Below are 22,330 nucleotides of genomic sequence, written 5' to 3' on the forward strand. Positions count from 1 at the left end.
ATTTGTGTGTATACACACATATATTATATATATACATATATACATGCACATTCACACATATAATACACACATACATACAAACATACATACAAACATGTATGCATACATACCACATCCTCTTTATTTGTTTACCTATAGGTGAACACTTAGTTTATATATCTTGCTATTGTGAATAAATTTGCAGTGAACATGGGAGTGCAGCTATCTCTTTAAGGTGGTGATAAAAAATGTATGATTGTTCTATAAATGTTTGTTATGTCCATTTGGTCTAATGTTTGGTTCAAGTTTAACATTTCCTTGTTGATTTTGTGTCTAGATGATCTATTTATTGCTGAAAGTGGGGTATTGATGCCCCCTACTATTATGGTATTATTGTCTATTTCTACCTTTAGTTCTGTTAGTATTTGTTTAATATTTTAGGGGAACCAATGTTGAGTGCATACATATTTACAGCTGTTATATCTTCTTCATGAAGTAACCCCCTTATAAAAGACCTTCCTTGTCTCTTGTTACAGTTTTTGGCTTAAATTCTGTTTTTTCTGATATAGGTATAATTGCAACTGTTCCCATTTGATTTCCACTTGCAAGGAATACCCTTTCCATCTCTTAGTGTTGAGCCTTTAAGTGTGTTTAAGAATGGATTGAGCCCTGGTCTGTGTGGCTTGGTTGGTTGGAGGGCCATCCATTATACCAAAAGTTTATAGGTCAATTCCCAGTCAAGTTTGATATCTGATCTGGATATGCATGGGAGGCAGCCAATCAATACATTGGCTGCCTCACCTTGATGTTTCTGTGTCTGTCTCTCTTTCCATTCCCCTCTTTCTAAAACAAATGAGCATATCCTTGGGTGAGGATTAAAAAGTTTTAAGAAAATGAATGAATTGAGTCTCTTGTGGGCAGCATATACTTGGGTCTTAATGTAATCCACAAAGACATTCTATGCCTTTTTTTCTTTATTGAATTTATTGAGGTGACTTTGGTTCACAAAATTATACAGGTTTCAGGTGCACCGTTCTATAGGACATTCTCTGTCCACTGCATTGTGTGTTCACTACCCCAAGTCATCCTATGCCTTTTGACTGGAGAATTCAATCCATTTACAAACTAATTATTTACAGGTAATGACTTACAATGCTATCTTGTGTGTTTTCTGGCTCTTTTGTAGTTTCATTGTTGCATTCTTCCTCTCTTGCTGCCTTCCTTTGTGAATTGAAGATTTTCTGTAGTGTGGTTTGATTCCTGCTCTTTATCTTCTGTGAATCTGCTGGAGGTTTGGCTTTGTGGTTACCATGAGGTTTACACAAGACATTATCCTATATAATAAAAAGCTAATATGCTAATTAGACCAAACAGCAGAATGACTTTCCAGATGACCTTCTGGACAAAGCCAGGGCTGCGAGGGCCAAGCCCCTTGCAAGAATTTCATGCTTTGGGCCTCTAGTATAAATTTAACAGGCTATCTTATGTTGATCACAGCTTTGGTTATATTTAACTGCAGATTTACCTTAAGAGAAGAAAAAGAGAAAAGACGAAAAGCTGATCTGTTATGTGAAAAAAATAGGGTGCAGTTAAGAAAGAAAGAAGAGCAGTCTATTAAAGAAGTTGATATGAACCCACAACTTGAAACCACCATTAGAACACAAGACATCACACTGGCGATTATAAGAGAGAATGAGGTAAATTTATCTTTGGGAAAAATCTCTTATTTCTAACAGTACTTCATCAATATTTATATCCCTTTAATTTTAATGTATATTATTATGTTTAAAACAAATCAAAAAAATGTCATCTCATTAAAAATCTGAACTGTGACACTTACGACTGAAATCATTAATGTATTACTATCCTTGGCATCTAATGGATACTCTGTGTATGTTTTCTAAATGAAGAAATGGAAAATAAATTGAGCTTATTCATGAATATAAATGTTAATTTTAGCTCTTAAAAATGTTAACATACAGGCTAAATTGCCTTGACACTGTGATAGAACTAGTCAAATGTTCATAAAGAAATTTTATTTCAGAATACTGTATTTTTGCTCTATGACAAATGTGGCTATCACTTAAAATTTAACATTTTCATGGAGAGGAAAGATCCTTGTGCTTAAACAGGCTACATCCTTTTCACAGTTTTTTAAGGCACTGCTCTTAAGCTTCAGTTATATTTTTTAATGGTATGAGACCAAAAACTAAATGAAATGTGTCCTTAGGTTGTAGAAGAGCGAAATTACACTCAGAGCCAACTTTCTCAAGAACAGAACGCCAGAATATTACAAGATGAAATTCTGACCAAACACCTTTGCAAACCAAAGAAGATAGATACTGCTCATAAGAACATGAATTCTGAGGTAGTTTATTTAGTTATTTTCAAATGTGTGTGAGTATGTGTGGGTGTGTATATATTTAAAAAACTAATACTATGGAAACTAGAGAGGCTTTAGAAAGCATATCTGTGTGTGTGTGTGTGTGTGTGTGTGTGTGTGTGTGTGTCTGTGTGCATGATAGGGGTGACATTTTGGATCCATTGGATAAAAGGATATTGTTAATTCAAATCCATTTGTCTCTCACAGTCAAGTAGTGACATTCACAATGGCCTCATCCTAAGGGGAGGCTTTTCATATTTTCCGTAGGAATCAATATGTTGTCCATGATCTCAAAGGAATTGCTACTAACAACAGATGTTCCAAATTTGGGCAGTGATTTTATTTCCTTGATATATTAATAGAGAGGTTAGTTTTCACTTCCGCTGGTGGAATGGAGGAGGGTATAACCAGTTCAGAGATGATATTTTAGATGTCATTCTTCTACTTTTGAGAAAAGTAATTTTTTCTAAGTAGTATCCCATTTTAATACAAGGAACTTCTGAAGAGAATGGCATGCTGTAATATATACTTAGTGACAACTTATTGGTAAGTATCTTATTCCTAGTAAAGTAGTTCAGTGTATTTCCCCCTCCCCCCATTTCATATTTAATACTACTTTAAACATCATGAACGGGAAATAAAAGTTATTGCAGCAACAAAAAAACTCATGATTTTCTAAGAAGACTCTCTAAATTTTATCCTATTTATCATTTGTTTTTTTTGAAATATAGGCTGCTTTTGTGTTTCTATATGCACACTGGAGGAGAACTATGGATTGGTGCAAGAGCACAAATTGTGGAGTCTGAAAACCTGGGGAAAATCCTGAACTTACTTTTCTTTTTAATCCCTCTGTTCCAGATTGTGATAACTGAATGAGTTCATTGATGGATGTAGAAGTGCTTAGGAAAATGCTTGGTTATCAATTGTTCATGGAGGTAGTCTTTATAACTGACTAGGAATGTATTAGAAAAATAGAATATCTACTGCCTAATCTTGGGGAAGAAAGAATTTTAGGAAATTTCGTTTATCCTGATATATGCAGGTTTAATACTCTTACTGTGGAGCACCTGTATGTTCAGACTGCAATCTCAACTTTTAAGTATAGAAAGAGTAATTAATCATTTACTTAATGCATTCTGGATTTGTGGTGATTCAGAAACACCCTTTCCAATTCTGAGACTCTTATAATTCTCTTGTGATTTTTTTCACTTAAAAATTCATAATCTTATATTAAATTTTTGAACTTTGGAGAATTTGTGCTTGTACAAAGTTAGAGAATTGGATCCAACTCTATTTTTTTTCCAGAGGGATACCTACTTATTGCATTTTTCAAATTATAAACATAGGTTATTCTTTAGTTTCAGAGGCTATCGTGACATGTCATTTCAATGTTTTAGCTAAAAGTCTCCTTTGTGTTACTTAGGTTTCTGAGAGTTCTGACAAAGAAAAAAGTCTATTGCATGAAAATCACATGTTGTGGGATGAAATTGCCAAGCTAAGACTGGAAATACACACAGTAAAAAATCAGAACCAAGAAATGGGAAAAAAATACTTTGAGGACGTTGCAATTGTTAAAGAAAAGAATGACTGTCTTCAAAAGACAATAAGAGAAATAGTATTTCAACATAATGCACAGCTTGAAGTTCTGGGAGCTGAGCGTATAAGGCTAACCTGTAAACTGGAGAATGAACAACAAAACAGAGGAAGTCTGGAAGCAGAAATTGAATCATACCAGTCTGGACTGGCTACTGTTGTACAGGATCACGAGCATTGTCAGACATCAAAAAGAGACCTACAACTTGCTTTCCAGAGAGACAGAGATGAATGGTTTTGTGTATGGGACAAATTGAATTTTGATATGTCTAACCTAAAACATGACAATGAGATGCTTTCTCAACAACTTTCTAAAGCTGAAAGTAAAATCAATAGCTTAGAAATCGAGCTTCATCACACAAGAGATGCTCTCAAAGAAAGGACATTGGTTTTAGAAAGAGACCTCAGTCAAAAACAGTGTCAACAGGAGGAAACTGAACATGTGTATCAAGAGGAACAAGGTAAAGTGGATAAAGACATTGGAAAGCAGGAGTCCTTACAGGAGAAGCTGTCTCACCTACAGAGTGAAAATATGCTGCCTCACCAGCAACTGGACCAGGCTCACAACAAAGCTGACGGGGAAGAAAAGACAGTAATTAATATCCAAGATCAGTTTCAGGATATGATGAAAATATTTAAAGCGAAAAGAGAAAAGCACATTCTTATGCTGAATGAAAGAATTAATGAGTTAACCAACGAATGGCATCATTCTAAAGAAAGACTATACCAATATGAAAATGATAATGTAGAAAGAGATGTAAGTATCCAGACAGATACGTATTTTTCAAATTTCCTAAGAGAAAATTCAGAGTAGTATTTGATGATGGCTTAATGTTGAATCTAGTTGAATATTAAAAATGTAGAGATTATAAATGTTTGCTCTATCAGCTTAAAAGCAGACATTGTTTCCATCAAATGAATATTGGACCTGAGAGGTGTTTCATTTTGAGTAAAGACATTGTGCTGCCCATGAAACTTTAAGAGGTTAAGTTATAGATTGTTCATACTAGTAGATGTAGATTGATATTAATAATTTAGTCTTATACTGATAGAATAATAATTTTAACATTTCTGTCACCACATTTTAATACCGTTAGGAATCAGATATGTGGAAATGCTCTACCTAAAATGTATACTTTGAAATTAAGATTCAATTAAGTGGATTAACTTGACCATTAAGTTCATATTTTCCAGATGAACTGAAGTGTAGATGCTGATCATATAATACCTTTCCTTCAGTGGCTTCTTATACATATTAGTTGGTATAATGTTATTTTTATTCACACCAATTTGAATTAAATTTGGAAATACTTCAGTCTCATGTAATATATTCATATGACCTCTCAATTCTTTTAAAGGCATTACATTATAATTTGGGACAAATGTGATGAGTTTTAGCAAATCTTTATTTGATTTAATCTTTATAGTACTATTGACTATTTTCTTGGAATATTTTTACAGATAATGTGCTCATATTTCTCATTTCAAGGCCTAATTACTATCTTTTGGAGATAAATTTGTCCAAGATAGAGAGAATTGTAGCTCTCTGTGATTTACTAATTTGTTATTGGATCTCCATTTCAGACTAGGGAGGGGTGGCAGGGTTTATGTGTAGCAGAGAGAGAGATCAAGGCCAGGTTACCTAGGACCTTGAAGGCCATTGGAATGACTTCAGATTTCTTCTAAGATAGGAACCTATTGGGAGGATTTGAGCAGGGGATTGAATGTGTGAGAAACTCTGAAGTTAATTGAAGCCTCTGGTTAAAAAATAAATAAAAATAGAAAATTTTCCATAATATTGAATTTACTACCACTTAATCCACCTATGTACCCATTTCTCTTTGAGATGTCAATAGATAGTAAAGCTTTGAGATTCATGGGGGGAGGGGAGACAGAGAGTGGGGCTGAGTCAGCTGTCTAAGGAACCTAATACTGATTAGGCAGGAGGCTCACATTTTCTGTGTCTTTAACTTGATTAAGCAAACAGAAGCATGTCCATATGAGGAAAAGAAGGTAAATAGATGTAGGTAGTGATATTTTCCCAGTTATATATTACTAGAGACCCGGTGCATGAAATTTGTGCACGGTGCGGGGGCAGTTGTCCCTCAGCACAGCCTGCACCCTCTCCAATCTGGGACCCCTTGAAGGATGTCTGACTGCCGGTTTCGGCCTGATCCCGACATCAAGCCTAAACCAGCAGTCAGATATCCCTCTCACAATCCAGGACTGCTGGCTCCCAACCGCTCACCTGCCTGCCTGCCTTATAGCCCCTAACAGCTTCTGCCTGCCAGCCTGATTACCCCCTAACCACTCTCCTGCCAGCCTGATCGACGCCTAACTGCTCCCCTGCCGGCCTGATTGCCCCCAACTACCCTCCCCTGCTGGCCTGATCGTCCCCAACTGCCCTCCCTTGCAGGCCTGGTCCCTCACAACTTTCCTTCCCTGCAGGCCTCCCCCCCACAACTAACCTCCCATGCCAGCCCTGCTGGCCTGGTCACCCCCTACTTCCCTCCCCTGCTGGCCTGGTCACCCCAACTGCCCTACCCTGCTGGGCTGATCGCCCACAACTGCCCTCGCCTGCCAGCCATCTTGTGGCATCCATCTTGTGACCACATGGGGGCAGCCATCTTGTGCGAGGGTGTGATGGTCAATTTGCATATTACCTCTTTATTATACAGGATGTTAATAATATGTGACTCTAACCAAGTACATCCAGGGTGGGGCAAAAGTAGGTTTTCAGTTGTTTGTATGGAGAATAATACAATAATTAGTAAATAACAATACAAGAATAAACTCTTGTGTTTCTTGTCCTCACAGCATAAACCTTTTGCCCCATCCTTATGTGAAGTGATATATTATTAACATCATTTAATAATAATCCTATCTAATAAAAGAGAAACATGCAAATTGACCGTACCTCCACTACGCCAACAAGCCATGCCCACCAGCCAATCAGGAGCAAATATGCAAATTAATACAACAAATATGGCGGCGGCCATGGAGCTGGAGCAAGCAGGAGGCTTGGGTTGGCCCCAGCGATGGAGGAAGCCAAGCTTCCCGCCCACCCTGGCCAGCACTGCACTCCGCTCAAGGCTACAAAGTTTCAATTATAGAAGATAAATAAATCCCAGATCCCAGTGCCTCCACTTGGGTCTCCGGGGGGCGTGGCCATACTGCAAACCACCACAGGCCCCTCGCCCAGGCCGCCCCACACCCCAAGAGAACCCCCACCCTGATCCGGGACACCCTTCAGGGCAAACCAGCTGGCCCCCACCCATGCACTAGGCCTCTATCCTATCTAATAAAAGAGTAATATGCAGATTGACCATCACTCCAACACACAAGATGGTTGCCCCCATGTGGTCAAAGATGGCTGCCCCCATGTGGACATAAGATGGCCGCCACAAGATGGCTAGCAGGGGAGGGCAGTTGGGAGGGACCAGACCTGCAAGGGAGGGCGGTTGGGGGTGATCAAGCCTGCAGGGGAGGGCAGTTAGGGGTGACCAGGCTGGCAGAGGAGGGAAGTTGGGGGTGACCGGGCCTACAGGGAAGGGCAGGTGGGGGGGACCCAGGCCTGCAGGGGAGAGCAGTTCGGGGGGACCAGGCCTTCAAGGGAGGGCAGTTGGGGATGATCAGGCCTGCAGGGAGTGCAGTTGTGGGTGACCAGGCCTGCAGGGGATATCAGTTGGACATCCCTCGAGGGGTCCTAGATTGGAGAGGGTGCAGGCTGGGATGAGGGACACACACCTCCATGCACGAATTTCGTGCACCGAGCCTCTAGTGTGATTTATAAAATCAATAACAGAAAAATCTTACTAGGCAATTGTGAGACAACTTAAACAAGAACTGGCTGATACCCCCCAAAAAATATCTATGATGGAGGCTTCACTGGAGGTGGAATCATGTCATCCTATGCTTTTACAATATAAGACAAATGACTTAAAGGAGAAACTAGATCAAAGCAGAAGTCAACTATGTATGAAATTTAACCTGTCATCATCTAATCAATAGATGGTTAAATAATATTGAGTGTTTTAGGGTACTACTTTTCATGGGCAGCTTTCTTTTAATTTATTATAATTGTAATAGAGGCTCAGTGAATGAATTCATGCACCGGTGGGGTCCCTTGGCTTGGCTGGTGATCAGGGCTGATGGGGGCTGGCCAGCCAGGGAGGGACAGCAGGAGGGCTTCAGGGCATATCCGGCCCATCTCACCCAGTCCAGATTGACGAGCTCCAGCAGCAAGCTAATCTACCAGTTGGAGCGTCTGCTCCCTGCTGGTCAGTGCATACCATAGCAATGGTGGAATGGTCAAATGAATGGTGGAATGAACGGTTGAATGAATGGTCAGAAACTTAGCATATTACGTTTTTATTATATAGGATTATTTTTATAGTTCATTTATTTCTTAAACACTGGCTATTATTCTGTCATTTGTATTTTATGTTTTTGCTTTTTACCCTTAGGAAAGTTGAGAATTATGCATAATTTTTCATAGAAGTCAAGAGGCTTTTTTTCCTAGTAATTAATATTTTTAGGGATATTTCCATTATCATGATTAGGTAGCCAGATATAATCAGAGAGTAATTCTTAATGGAATGTTCCAGAAATTTTTTTATTTCTTTCTTTTTTATTTTATTTTTTTTATTAAGGTATTATATGTGTACATATCTTACCATTGCCCCCCCCCACCCCACTCCCATACATGCCTCACCCCCCAATGTTTTGCATCTGTTGGTTACTCTTATATACATGCATATAAGTCCTTCAGTTGATCTCTTATTTCCCCCACCTCTCCCTAACCTTACTGCTGTAATTTGACAGTCTGTTTGATGCTTTACTGCCTCTGTATCTATCTTTTTGTTCATCAGTTTATAAATGTTTTTCATTATCCCCAAATGAGTGAGATCATGTGGTATTTTTCTTTCATTGACTGGCTTATTTCACTTAGCATAATGTTCTCTAATTCCATTCAGGTGCCTACAAATGGTAGTAATTCCTTCTTTTTTATGGCAGCATAGTATTCCATTGTGTAGATGTACCATAGTTTTCTGATCCAGTCATCTGCTGACGGGCACTTAGGCTGTTTCCAAATCTTAGCTATGGTAAATTGTGCTGCTATGAACATAGGGGTGCATATATCCTTTCTGATTGGTGTTTCTAGTTTCTTAGGATATATTCCCAGGAGTGGGATTACTGGGTCAAATGGGAGTTCCATTTTCAGTTTTTTGAGGAAACTCCATACTGTTCTCCACAGTGGCTGCACCAGTCTGCATTCCCACCAGCAGTGCACGAGGGTTCCTTTTTCTCCGCATCCTCGCCAACACTTGTCGTTTGTTGATTTGTTGATGATAGCCATTCTGACAGGTGTGAGATGGTATCGCATTGTCGTTTTGATTTGCATCTCTCGGATAATTAGTGACTTTGAGCATGTTTTCATGTGTCTCTTGGCCTTCCTTCTGTCTTCTTTCGAAAAGTTTCTATTTAGGTCTGTTGCCCATTTTTTTATTGGATCATTTATCCTCCTTTTATTAAGTTGTATAAGCTGCCTGTAGATGTTGGAGATTAAACCTTTATCAGTGATAACATTTGCAAATATGTTCTCCCATACAGTGGGGTTTCTTGTTGTTTTGTTGATGGTTTCTTTTGCTGTGAAAAAGCTTTTTATTTTGATGTAGTCCCATTTGTTTATTTTCTCTTTGGCTTCCATTGCCCTAGGGGCAGTATCAGTGAAAAAGTTCTTTTGGCATATGTCTGAGATTTTGCTGCCTGTGGATTCCTCCAGTATTTTTACGGTTTCCCGTCTTATATTTAAGTCCTGTACCCATTTTGAGTTTATTTTTGTGTATGGTGTAAGTTGGTGATCTAGTTTCATTTTTTTGCATGTATCTGTCCAATTTTCACAACACCATTTATTAAAGAGACTGTCTTGACTCCATTGTATGCTCATGCCTCCTTTGTCAAATATTAAATGCGCATATTGGTTTGGGTCGATATCTGGATTCTCTATTCTGTTCCATTGATCTATATGTCTGTTCTTGTGCCAGTACCAGGCTGTTTTGAGGACAGTGGCTTTGTAATACAGCTTGAAATCTGGTATTGAGATCCCTCCTACTTTATTCTTCTTTCTCAGGATTGCTGTGGCTATTTGGGGTCTTTTTTTATTCCAGATGAATTTTTGGAGAGTTCTTTCTAGGTCTGTGAAATACGCCGTTGGTATTTTAATGGGGAGTGCGTTGAATCTATAGATTGCTTTGGGTACTATGGACATTTTAATGATGTTCATTCTACCAATCCATGAACATGGTATGTTCTTCCATCTGTTTACATCTTCCTCTATCTCTTTTTTCAGTGTCCTGTAGTTTTCCGCATATAGGTCTTTTACCTCCTTGGTTAGGTTTATTCTAAGTATCTTAATTTTTTTGGTGCGATGGAAAATGGGATTGATTTTTAAGCCTCTCTTTCCGTAAGTTCACTGTTGGTGTATAGAAATGCCATAGATTTCTTGGTGTTAATTTTGTATCCTGCTACATTGCCGAATTCATTTATTAAGTCTGTTAGTTTTTTGATAGAGTCTTTCGGGTTTTTTATGTACAATATCATGTCATCTGCAAATAAGGACAGCTTTACTTCTTCTTTTCCAATTTGGATGCCTTTTATTTCTTCTTCTTGTCTAATTGCAGTGACTAATACTTCCAGTACTATGTCAAACAGGAGTGGTGAGAGTGGGCATCCCTGTCTTGTTCCTGTTCTTAGGGGAAATGGTTTTAGTTTTTGCCCATTGAGTATGATGTTAGCTGTGGGTTTATCATATATAGCTTTTATTATGTTGAGGTATGATCCTTCTATTCCCACCTTGTTGAGCGTTTTATCAAGAAAGGGTGTTGGATTTTGTCAAATGCTTTTTCTGCATCAATTGATATGACTATGTGATTTTTATCTCTCAATTTGTTTATGTGATGTATCACATTTATTGATTTGCAGATATTGAACCATCCTTGCATTCCTGGGATAAACCCTACTTGGTCATGGTGTATGATCTTTCTGATGTACTGCTGGATCCTATTTGCTAGAATTTTGTTGAGGATTTTGGCATCTACATTCATGAGGGATATTGGCCTGTAATTCTCCTTCATTGTGTTGTCTTTATCTGGTTTTGGTATTAGGGTGATGCTGGCTTCATAGAAGGAGCTTGGAAGTGTTCCTTCCTCTTGAATTTTTTGGAATAGTCTGAGGAGGATAGGTTTTAGTTCTTCCTTGAATGTTTGGTAGAACTCTCCTGTGAAGCCGTCTGGCCCCGGGCTTTTGTTTGCCGGAAGCTCTTTGATGACTGCTTCAATTTCTTCCATAGTTACTGGCATTTTGAGCTGTTTAGATTCTTCCTGATTGAGTTTTGGAAGGTTATATTTTTCTAGGAATATGTCCATTTCCTCCAGGTTGTCCAGTTTGTTGGAATAGAGTTGTTCATAGTATTTTTTAACAATCCTTTGTATTTCAGCGGGATCTGTTGTTATTTCACCTCTTTCATTTCTGATCTTGTTTATTTGGGTCCTCTCTCTTTGCTTCTTGGTGAGCCTGGCTTGAGGTTCATCAATCTTATTTATCCTTTCAAAGAACCAGCTCTTGGTTTTGTTGATCGTTTGTATTGTTTCTTTGGTCTCTATGTCGTTTATCTGTGCTCTGATCTTTATTATTTCCTTCTTTCTGCTTACACTGGGCTTTTCTTGTTGCTCTTTTTCTAACTCTTTGAGTTGTTGGGTTAGGTAATTTATTACCCCTGTTTCTTGTTTTTTGCAGTAGGCTTGTAGAGCTATGAACTTCCCTCTCAAGACTGCTTTCGCTGTGTCCCATAGATTTTGGATTGTAGTGTTTTCATTGTCATTTGTTACCATGATGTTTTTTATTTCTTCTTTGATCTCTCTGGTAACCCAGTCATGGTTTAATAGCATGCTGTTTAGTCTCCATGTGTTTGATTTCTTTGGGTTGTTTTTATTGTAGTTGACTTCCAGTTTTATGCCACTGTGGTCTGAGAAGATGCTTGATATGATTTCTATCTTCTTGAATTTGAAGAGACTTTGCCTATGTCCCAACATATGGTCTATCTTTGAAAATGACCCATGTGCACTTGAGAAGAATGTATATTCTGTGGCTTTGGGGTGAAATGTTCTGAAGATGTCAATTAATTTCATCTGGTCTAGTGAGTCATTTAGGATTGATGTTTCTTTGCTGATGTTTTGTTTAGAGGATTTGTCCAATGGTGATAGTGGGGTATTAAAGTCTCCTACTATGATTGTATTGCTGTCAATCTCTTCCTTGATATCCTCCAGGAGTTTTTTTATGTATTTGGGTGCTCCTGTATTGGGTGCATATATGTTTACCAGAGTTATTTCTTCTTGTTGGATTGCTCCCTTTAGTATTATGAAATGGCCTTCCTTATCTCTTGTTATGTCCTTCACTTTGAGATCTAATTTGTCAGAAATAAGTATTGCTACCCCAGCTTTTTTTTCAGTTCCATTTGCCTGGAAAACCTTTTTCCATCCCTTCACCCTCAGTCTGTGTGCGTCTTTTTTTCTGAGGTGGGTTTCTTGTAGACAGCAGATATATGGGTCGTGTTTTCTTATCCAATCCGTTACCCTATGTCTTTTGATTGGGGCATTTAATCCATTTACATTTAAAGTTATTATTGATAGGTACTTATTTGTCGCCATTCCTATTCTTTACCCCTGTGTTACTTCTTCGCTTCCTGTTTCTTTCTTTCTTTTTTTTTTTTTTTTTACAGCAGACCCTTTAGCATTTCTTGCATTGCTGGTTTGGTGGTAATAAATTCCCTTAGTCCTTTTTTGTCTGTGAAGCTCCTGATTTCACCTTCAATTTTGATTGACAGCCTTGCTGGGTACAGTATTCTTGGATTCGGACCCTTCCTTTGCATGACTTTGTATATTTCATTCCATTCCCTTCTGGCCTGATGAGTTTCTGTTTAGAAATCAGTTGCTAGTCTGATGGGGGTTCCTTTGTATGTAACTTTCTGTCTCTCTCTTGCTGCTTTTAAGATTCTTACTTTGTCGTTGGTGTTTGCCAGTTTAATTATAATGTGCCTTGGCGTCGGTCTTTTGGGGTTCATTTTGCTTGGGACTCTGTGAGCTTCTTGGATTTGTGTGGGTTTTTTCTTCCCTATATCAGGGAAATTTTCTGTCATTATTTCTTCAAAGAGGTTTTCTATTCCTTGCTCAGCTTCCTTTCCTTCTGGAACCCCTATTATGCGGATGTTGTTTTGTTACATGTTGTCCCAAAGTTCCCTTAGACTCTCCTCCTGCCTTTTAATTTTTTTTTCTAGAAGTTGCTCTACTTGGTTATTTTTTTCAATCTTGTCTTCTAGCTCACTGATGCGGTCCTCTGCTTCTTCTAGTCTATTCTTGATGCTTTCTATTGAGTTCTTACAGCAGCGATGTCATTTTTCATTTCTTCTTGGTTCTTCTTCATTTCCTCTTGGTTCTTGCTCATATTGTCGAATTTGTCTTCCATTCTTTTCAGCCACCTTATGACCATTTCTCTGAATTCTTTTTCTGGAAGGTTGCTTGCCTCCATTTCATTTACTTCCTTTTCTGGTGATGCCTGCTTTTCTTTCATATGCGGGCTGCTGCTTTGTCTCCCCATGGTCTCTCTTCTCTGGGTGTCTGGTGATGTAGTTCTCTCTCTCCTGGGTTGATTTAAAGGCACAAAATACAGCACTACCAGGTACAACTCACAAGGCACTGAACAGGAATGTATTCACGATATTAATAACCTCCAATAAAGGTGACCACCAGAGAAAGGCAAAATAGGTGATAGGAGAGAAAAAGAAGAGGAAAAAAGAAAGAAAGAAAGAAAGAAAAAAAGAAAAAAGGAGTGTCAAAATGAAATTGGGAAAAGGGAAAGTAAAGAAAAAAAAAGTAAGAGAGACAAGAAAGTGACTAAAAGAGAAAGGGGAACAGACTATATTTATTGGGGATAAAACTCCAATAGAACAATCACTAATCCCAGCAAATACCAGCAACAAGTGCCTGGGGATTAGTACAAACCACAACACCAACTAACATGGAGTGAGGCAAGGGAAAGCTGAAGCACAAAACAAACAAAAAAATAAACAAAAGAAGAATACCAAAACAATCTCACAAAAAAGCATAAAAATTTGATATAATCTACATTCAAGCAAACAACAACAAAAGGACAGAGAGAAGGACAAGTTTATGGATAGCTCAGACAGCGAAGGGAGAGGTGTATGTGGACGAGGAGCAGGGAATTGGAGATTAGATATGTAAGTAGGGTGAAATTTTAACAAGGGGTAAACAGAAAGAATAGGGAAAATCTAAAGCAGTAAAAGGGTAAGATAAACAGGACACTAAAAAGGGGGAGGTTAGGAAGAGAGTGATGGCCTAAGGGTAGAGTTGAGATAGAGTAAAATGATGCTAAAGGAAAGATAAAAATAGAATGTAGAACCGTAATCCCAAAATAAAATGAAGAGAAAATAAAATGACACTTTAAAAAAAAAAAAAAAAAGAAAAGATAAAATAGCAGTAGTAATAATACGGATTGAAAATAAAAATGTAATAATTAAAAAGGTAAAATCAAGTGATGAAAAAAGAAAAAAAAGTTTCTTGATTAAAAGATGCAAAAAATGAAAATAAAAAAAAATAAAATAAATAAGAGGTAAAAATAAAATGTGAAGTAGTGAAGGTCATTCACTTCCTCTGTTTTTCTGTTTGGCATGCCTGTTTCTCAGTCCAGACAGTATTGTAGTTCCCTGCGATCCACTGCTCTTCAGTGTTGTAAGCCAGTCCTGATTTTAAGCAGGCGGTGTGTCTTAATTTCTCGTGTTCCTTTATTTTTGATTACACAAGAGTCAATTTGTGATTCAGCCCCTGGGTGGCAGTGTTTCTGGATTGACTTCCGTGTCTATCTATGGCCTCTCTAGGCAGTGTTAGAGCCTTCTTTCCCTGTGGCACTCACTACCGGTTTGTGGGAGTGGGCTGCCTCAGAGCTGACTCTCTGATGGTCACTCCCTGCTCCGATCCCCAGGTTCCAGAAAAACAACTTTCCCCTGCAGTCTCCCAGGGTTTCCCCAACTGGGTGATCCTATGTATTGGGCTTAGTAATCAGAAGCAAGAATTTCAAGAGGAAAAAGCCCAGTTGTGCGAACTCCGGGACTGCGCGTAAGCCCAGGCACCCAGGGAACGCAGGGGCTGCGCGTAAGTCTGGACTGCCTGAAATTCTTAGGGTGTCCCTGCACTTCAGATCAAAATGGGTTGCTTTTTAGAGTGCCCTTCTCTTAGCAGCTCTGAGGACCCCTTTCCACAATCACAGATCACGCCAGCCCCTACAGCCACGGATTTTTCTAGGCACAGACTTCCCTGGTCCTCCAGCTCCCGCAAAACGCGCGTTCCTCTCTCCCGCCGGGACCAGAGACCTCACCTTATCCCAGGCGAAATCTGAGCTTTCCGTGGTGGAGTGTAGAGCTCCTCTGAACCCGTGTGTTTGCGCCAATTGGGGAGCGTTGTTCTGGGGCTCGCAGTCGTTCCTTGGGTGCCACAGTTGTGGATTCTCAGGCTTCCGATAAGCTCCACTTTCCGGATCAAGATGGTACAGATTCCACCTCCAAGCCCGCAGCTCTGGGAGGGGACCCAGCCGCAGTTGGTGCTGCCAGGTCAGGGGAACCCCGTTTAGCAGTCCCCCACCTCCTTCTGGAATTCAGCTGTCTCCCAACCAGCCAACAAACACTCCTTGTGCGACCCTCAGCTGTTCTTTCTTTCTGCTCCGGGACAAGGCTCGGAACACGTCTGTCTATTCCGCCGCCATTATTCCCTCCTCAATTTTTTTATTTCTTATCTTCACTATGGTAAATGGATATTCCATAGATTTCAGAATAATTTGTATTGGACGGTCATTCTACAAACCAGTTGGAATAGGTATATCCTTCATTTTCTCTCACTTATAAATATTATGAAAGCTTGGAAGTGTTCATATCATTGTAAATCTAGATCAATTAAATAAATCCAGATCCACTACTGTATTTTTAAGAAAACTGTATTGCTATAATTTACACATTGTATAATTTGCTTTTTAAATTGTACGATTCAAGATTTTTAAACATATGCAGAGATTTGTGCATTTAACTATCACCTCAATCAATTATCGAATATTTTTATCACTCCAAAAACAAACTCCACACCTCTGAAAGGTCACTACCAGTTCCTCATCTTACCTTGCACCTGGCAAAAACCAATCTCATTTCTGTCTGTATTGATTAGCCTATTCTGCATATTTCATATATATGTAACCACACAAATTATAGTCCTTTGTGACTGGCTTCTTTCACTTAATGTCATATTTTAAAAGTTCATCCACATTATAGCACATACCAATATTTTATTTGTGTGACTCATCCACTTATCTATTTATCAGTTGATGAACATTGCGTTGTTTTCACTTTTTGGCTGTTAATAATTCAACTATGAACATTAGTTTACAAGTCATTGTGTGAACATAGGTTTTTCTTTTCTTGCCATGGAATTTTTATCCTCTGAGATAACTGGGCTGACTTCAGCATCTCTCAGCCTTTACTCAGGCTGTCCGTTCTGTCTTTTCAGTTTCTGTTCCTCATGCCTAATCCTATATCTATTTGGACCTGGCTCCCAATCTCCCCTCCATGAAGCACTCCCTGTTCCAACTCTCATTGACCTCATTCATTTCAGCACTTGTCATCTCATCTCTTCAGAACAATTTAGCCCTTAAATTTACATTGTCTTAATTTTCTTCACAAGAGATAATCTTGTCTTTCTATGTATTAATTTGTCTGTGGGGCATATTAATTGATGTAACTTTACCTATCTTTGTATAAATTGAACAAATTTGAGCTTAACTATTGTTAGGATAAAATTAAAAACTTTATATCACTGGCGGTCTTGGAATTCAAACCCAGATATTTGATCAACACAATGGTGAGGTGAGGAGTCTGAATTGGCAAGAAGATAACTCTAGTTTTCCCAAGCCTTCAAACAATATAGTTGAGTATACATGTGAAAAGCACTTCAGAAGACTTTTATAGATCAGGTCTCTATGAATAAGAAATTATTATTATTGTTATTATTATTATTTTAATATTTTTATACAGAGAGGAAGGGAGAGGGATAGAGTGTTAGAAACATTGATGAGAGAGAAACATCGATCAGCTGCCTTCTGCACACCCCCTAGTGGTGATGTGCCCACAACCAAGGTACATGCCCTTGAGGGAATCAAACCTGGGACCCTTCAGTCCACAGGCCGATGCTCCATCCACTGAGCCAAATCAGCCGGGGCTTATTATTATTTTTAAAGGAAAATAATGATAATCTGACGCTTGCAAAAAAACATTTGCATTATAAGAGAAAAACAAGGCAGAGAATGCTCATCAACATCCTAAGGTGAAGGTGCCCCCAAACTCAGAACATAACAGTAGTACAATCAAAGTAACACCAATAAGAATCAACATTAAAAGCACAGGATTAGCTATCTACAAGGGCAATCCATATCACTCATCATTTATCAGTATGTGGTTGAGGATATTGTTTATGAGGAGCAAGAAGGGAGAAAGAAAAGCACAGATGATGACCTCAGTAAAGGGGTCAAGGCTAGAAATGTTGACTAGGCAATCTGGTTCGAAGTGTTGAGATTTAAGGATCTCTGAGAGAATTTTAAGAAAGGAATAGACTGCTCTCTAGAAGTCTGTTTCTGTTTTGCTTGGTAGTTCAGTTTGTTCATTAAATTCCACATATGAGTGAAATCACATGGTGCTTGTCTGCTGGTGATGGTGGTAGTGTTGGGGGTGTGTGTGGTGTAGGTATGGAGCAAAGAAGAGAAAAAACTAGAGAAAACTCATGGACATGGACAACAGTGTGGTGATTTCCAGGTGTGTGAGGGGGTTGGGTGGAGATGGAAGAGGCCACAGCAGGGATACATCATGATGGCAAGAAAATAAAAAAGAAGGGATGTAGAAAAGAAATGAAAAACAAAAAAATAAAATTGTGAACCTGGGCGATGAACCTATGGAGGGCCAATATAATATGCTATCTTCTTTTGTTTGTTAGAAATTTTCTATACTAAAAGGTGAAAAAAAAACACCCTATTGTCTTAGGTGACCACTGTCTCTATCCGCTGCTGGACTGGAGCTCCCCTAATTTCTTCTTCAGAGTATGCCTCTTCTGCGTATGTCTGGGATTTGAGTAGTGAGATATAGATTTTTCTATTAATATTATAGACTTGGTATCAGTGAAAAAGACAGCTTTTTTATTTATCACTTTTCTATAAAGAAGGCCTACTGTTAACTCTCCTATATTTGAACCCTGACATCAGCACCAAGTCAAAAAAATTTTTGGTAGCTGCTTTATTTGAGACATAATGAACATACCATTCAGTTCACTCATTCAAAGTGTACAATTCACTATTGGTGGGAATGCAGACTGGTGCAGCCACTGTGGAAAACAGAATGGAGTTTCCTCAAAAAGTTAAAAATGGAACTCCCATTTGACCCAGTAATCCCACTTCTAGTAATATATCCCAAGAAATCAGAAACACCAGTCAGAAAGAATATATGCAACCCTATGTTCATAGCAGCACAATTTATAATAGCTAAGATTTGGAAACAGCCTAAGTGCCCATAAGCAGATGCGTGGATTAAAAAAAATGGTGGTACATCTACACAATGGAATACTACGCTGCTATAAAAAAGAAGGAACTTTTACCATTTGCAATAGCATGGATGGACCTGGAGAGCATCATGCTACACGAAATAAGCCAGTCAGAGAAAGATAAATATCACATGATCTCAGTCATTTGTGGAATATAATGAACAACATAAACTGATGAACAAAAATGATCCAGAGACCGAGAGAATCGATCAGACTGTCAAATCTCAGAGGGAATGCAGGGGAGGGGATGGGTTAAGAGATCAACCAAAGGACTTGTATGCATGTATATTAGCATAACCAATGGACACGGACATGGGGCAGTGGGGGCTTGCCCTGGGGGATGAGAATGGCTGGGGAGGGGTCGATTGGGGGAAAATGCAGACATATGTAATACTTTAAACAAAAAAAAATATATATATATAAGTTAGGAAACAGGAGCTTGAAGAAAAATGGTACAAGTTGTTATGCTTTTACCATAGCATCAGTTTTTATTTTGCTATATATATTATATAACTTGAATTAAATATAATTTTGAGATAAAAATATAAGAACTGAAATCAATAAAAACATTTTGAAAAGACAGCAAACATCCTCAACATCCCAGAAAGTAGCCCCAAGATCCTTTGTAGTGAATCCCTGCTCCCACCCACTCTCCTGCCTCCATTCCAGGCAACTACAGCACTGATTTCCTATCATCAAAGACTAATTTTGCCTGTGCCAAAGTTTCAAATAAATAGAATCATAACATAACAAATAAATAAATAAATAAATAAATAAATAAATAAATAAAGTGTACAATTCAGTGGCTTTTTCAAAGTCTTACACAGTAATCATCAGTCAGTTTGGGGACATTTTCATTTCCCTAAAAAGTAGCCCTGTGCCTTTTTGCAACCACCCTGTGCCAGCTTCCACTTCCCCACTCTTCCTGGCCCTCAAGAACCACTACTGTCCTCTTAGTCTCCCTAGATTTGTCTATTCTGCACATTTCATATCAGTGGAATCACACAATAGGTGCTCCTTCCTGACTGCCTTTTTTATTTAACATAATGTTTTCAAGGTACATCTCTTTTGTAGCATGTATCACCTTTATTCCTGTTTATTGCTGAATAACATTTCATTGCATGAAGCGACCACATTTTTAAAATCTGTTCATCATTTGATGAACTATTGGGTAACGTCCTCTTTGGTGTTGCTAATAATATTGCTATGAACATTCATGTCCAACTTTTTATGTGAACATATGTTTTTATTCTCTTGAGAATATAATTATAAATGGAATTGCTAGATCAGATCTTTAACCTTTTGAGAAACTGCCAGACTTCTCCACAGTGGCTCCACCATTTTGCATTTTCATTGACAGTGTATGAGGGTTCCAATTTCTCCACCCTCTTGCCAACATTTGTCATTACCTGTCTTTTGATTGTAGCCATCCTAGTGGGTATGAAGTGGAATCTTATTGTTGGTTTTGATTTGCAATTTTCTAATGACTAGTGATGTTGACCATCATTTCAAATGCTTATTATCCATTTTCATATATTCTCTGAAAAACTGCCTATTCAATCCCTTTGCCCATTTTAAATTGGATTGTTTTTGTATTATTGAAGTGTAAGAGATCTTTAAATATCCTACATACAAACCCCTTAATATATAAAGGCTTTTCAAGCATTTTTTTCCATTCAGTAGCTCACCTTTTCATTTTCCTGATGGTGCCTTTTAAAGCACAGAAGGTTTTGATTTCGATGAAGTCCAGTTTATCTATTTTTGTCTTTTGGTTTCACATCTAAGCTTGAAGTAAGGCAGAGGAGACATTATATTTAAATGGTGCCAAATCCAGTCATGAAGATATACACCTATGTTTTCTTCTAAGAGTTTTATAGTTTTAGCTTTTATATTTTGAGTTAATTTTTTAAAAATATATTTTATTGATTTTTTACAGAGAGGAAGGGAAAGGGATAGAAAGTTAGAAACATCGATGAGAGAGAAACATCCATCAGCTGACTCCTGCACACCTCGCACTGGGGATGTGCCCGCAACCAAGGTACCTGGGTCCATTCAGTCTGCAGGCCAACGTTCTATCTTCTGAGCCAAACCAGTTAGGACTTGAGTTAATTTTTATATATGGTCTGAGGTAGAGGTCTAATTTTATTCATTTGGATGTGGATATCCAGCTGTCCCAGTACAATTTGTTAAAAAGACTATTCATATCTGATTTAATTGTTTGGCACCCTGGTCAAAAAGCACTTGGCCATAAAGGTGAGGGTAATGTTTGAATTCGCCTTTCTACTTCATTGATGGATAAGTCTGTACTTATGCCAGTACCAAATCAAATTTTATGAGTACTCTTTCCCAGTCATCTTGCATATTATTAGTTGTTTTATGTTATAACTAGGTGCTGGGTGCACGAATTTATGCACCAGTGGGGTCTCTTAGCCTGGCAGATAGGATTGGGTTGAAACTAACTCTCCAACATCCCCTGAGAGGTCCCAGATTGCAGGAGGGCACAGGTCAGATTGAGGGACCCCACTGGTGCACGATCGGGGCCGGGGAGGGACTCAGGAGGTTGGCCAGTCTGGGAGGGACCATGGGATGGCTCCAGGGCATGTCCAGCCTATCTCGCTCAGTCCTAATCAGACAGACCCCAGCAACGAGTGTCTGCCCCCTGGTGGCCAGTGCACATCATAGCGAGCAGTTGAGCACCTTAGCATATCATTAGCATATTATGATTTGATTGGTTGAACAGATGACCAGATGACTGGACACTTAGAATATTAGGCTTTTATTATCTATACTAGAGGCCCGGTGCAAGAAATTCATGCACAGGTAGGGGGGTCCCTCATCCCAGCCTGCACCCTCTCCAATCCGAGACCCCTCTTGCAATCTGGAACCACTGGTTCCTAATTGCTTACCTGCCTGCCTGCCAGATCACCCGTAACTGCCTCTTCCTGCCAGGCTGATATCCCCCTAACTGCTCCCCTGCCAGCCTGATCACCCCTCTAACTGCTATACTGCTGGCCTGATCATCCCCTAACTGCTCCCCTGCTGACCTGATCACCCCTAACTGATCTCCCCTGCCAGCCTGATCCCCCTAATTGCTCTCCCCTGCCAGCCTGATCCCCCTAACTACTCTCCTTTGATGGCCTGATCGCCCATAAATGCTTCTGCCTCAGCCCCTGCCACGGTGGCTTTGTCCGGAAGGACATCTGAAAGATGTCCAGTCTAATTAGCATATTACCTTTTTATTAGTATCCCATCTAATAAAAGAGTAATATTCAAATTAACCATCACTCCACTACACCCACAAGCCACACCCACCAGCCAATCAGGAGCGAGCATGCGAATTAACCCAACCAAGATGACTGTGGCCATGGAGCGAGCAGGAGGCTTGTGTTTGCCCGGCAATGGAGGAAGCCAAGCTTTCTGCACATCGTGTCCAGCCCAGAACTCTGCTCAAGGCTACAAAGTTTCAATTATAGAAGATAAATAAATCCCAACAAAAATGGCTGTGGCCATGGAGCAAGCAGGAGGCTTGGCTCCACTCAAGGCTACAAAGATACCAGGGCCTATCCTTGGGTCACCAGGGGTCGTGGCCGGCCTGCAAACTGCCACAGGCCCCTTGTCCAGGCTGCCCCACACCCCAAGGGAACCCCCATCCTGATCCAGGACACCCTTCAGGGCA

General features: G+C 39.3%; 1 protein-coding gene across 1 annotated transcript in view; it reads left to right on the forward strand.

Annotated features, from left to right (window-relative positions):
* LOC308241425 (putative coiled-coil domain-containing protein 144C) overlaps window positions 1–22,330 on the forward strand; it is a gene marked incomplete at both ends in the record, with an annotated part of 71,274 nt that overhangs the window by 44,671 nt on the left and 4,273 nt on the right. The window contains 3 exons of the mRNA XM_080654839.1: window positions 1,499–1,676; window positions 2,210–2,347; window positions 3,786–4,712. Of these exons, the coding sequence (XP_080510965.1) occupies window positions 1,499–1,676; window positions 2,210–2,347; window positions 3,786–4,712 (1,243 nt within the window). The remainder of the gene's footprint in view (window positions 1–1,498; window positions 1,677–2,209; window positions 2,348–3,785; window positions 4,713–22,330) is intronic.

The sequence above is a fragment of the Plecotus auritus genome (assembly GCF_963455305.1).
Source record: "Plecotus auritus genome assembly, chromosome: 1".
Lineage (NCBI taxonomy): Eukaryota > Metazoa > Chordata > Mammalia > Chiroptera > Vespertilionidae > Plecotus > Plecotus auritus.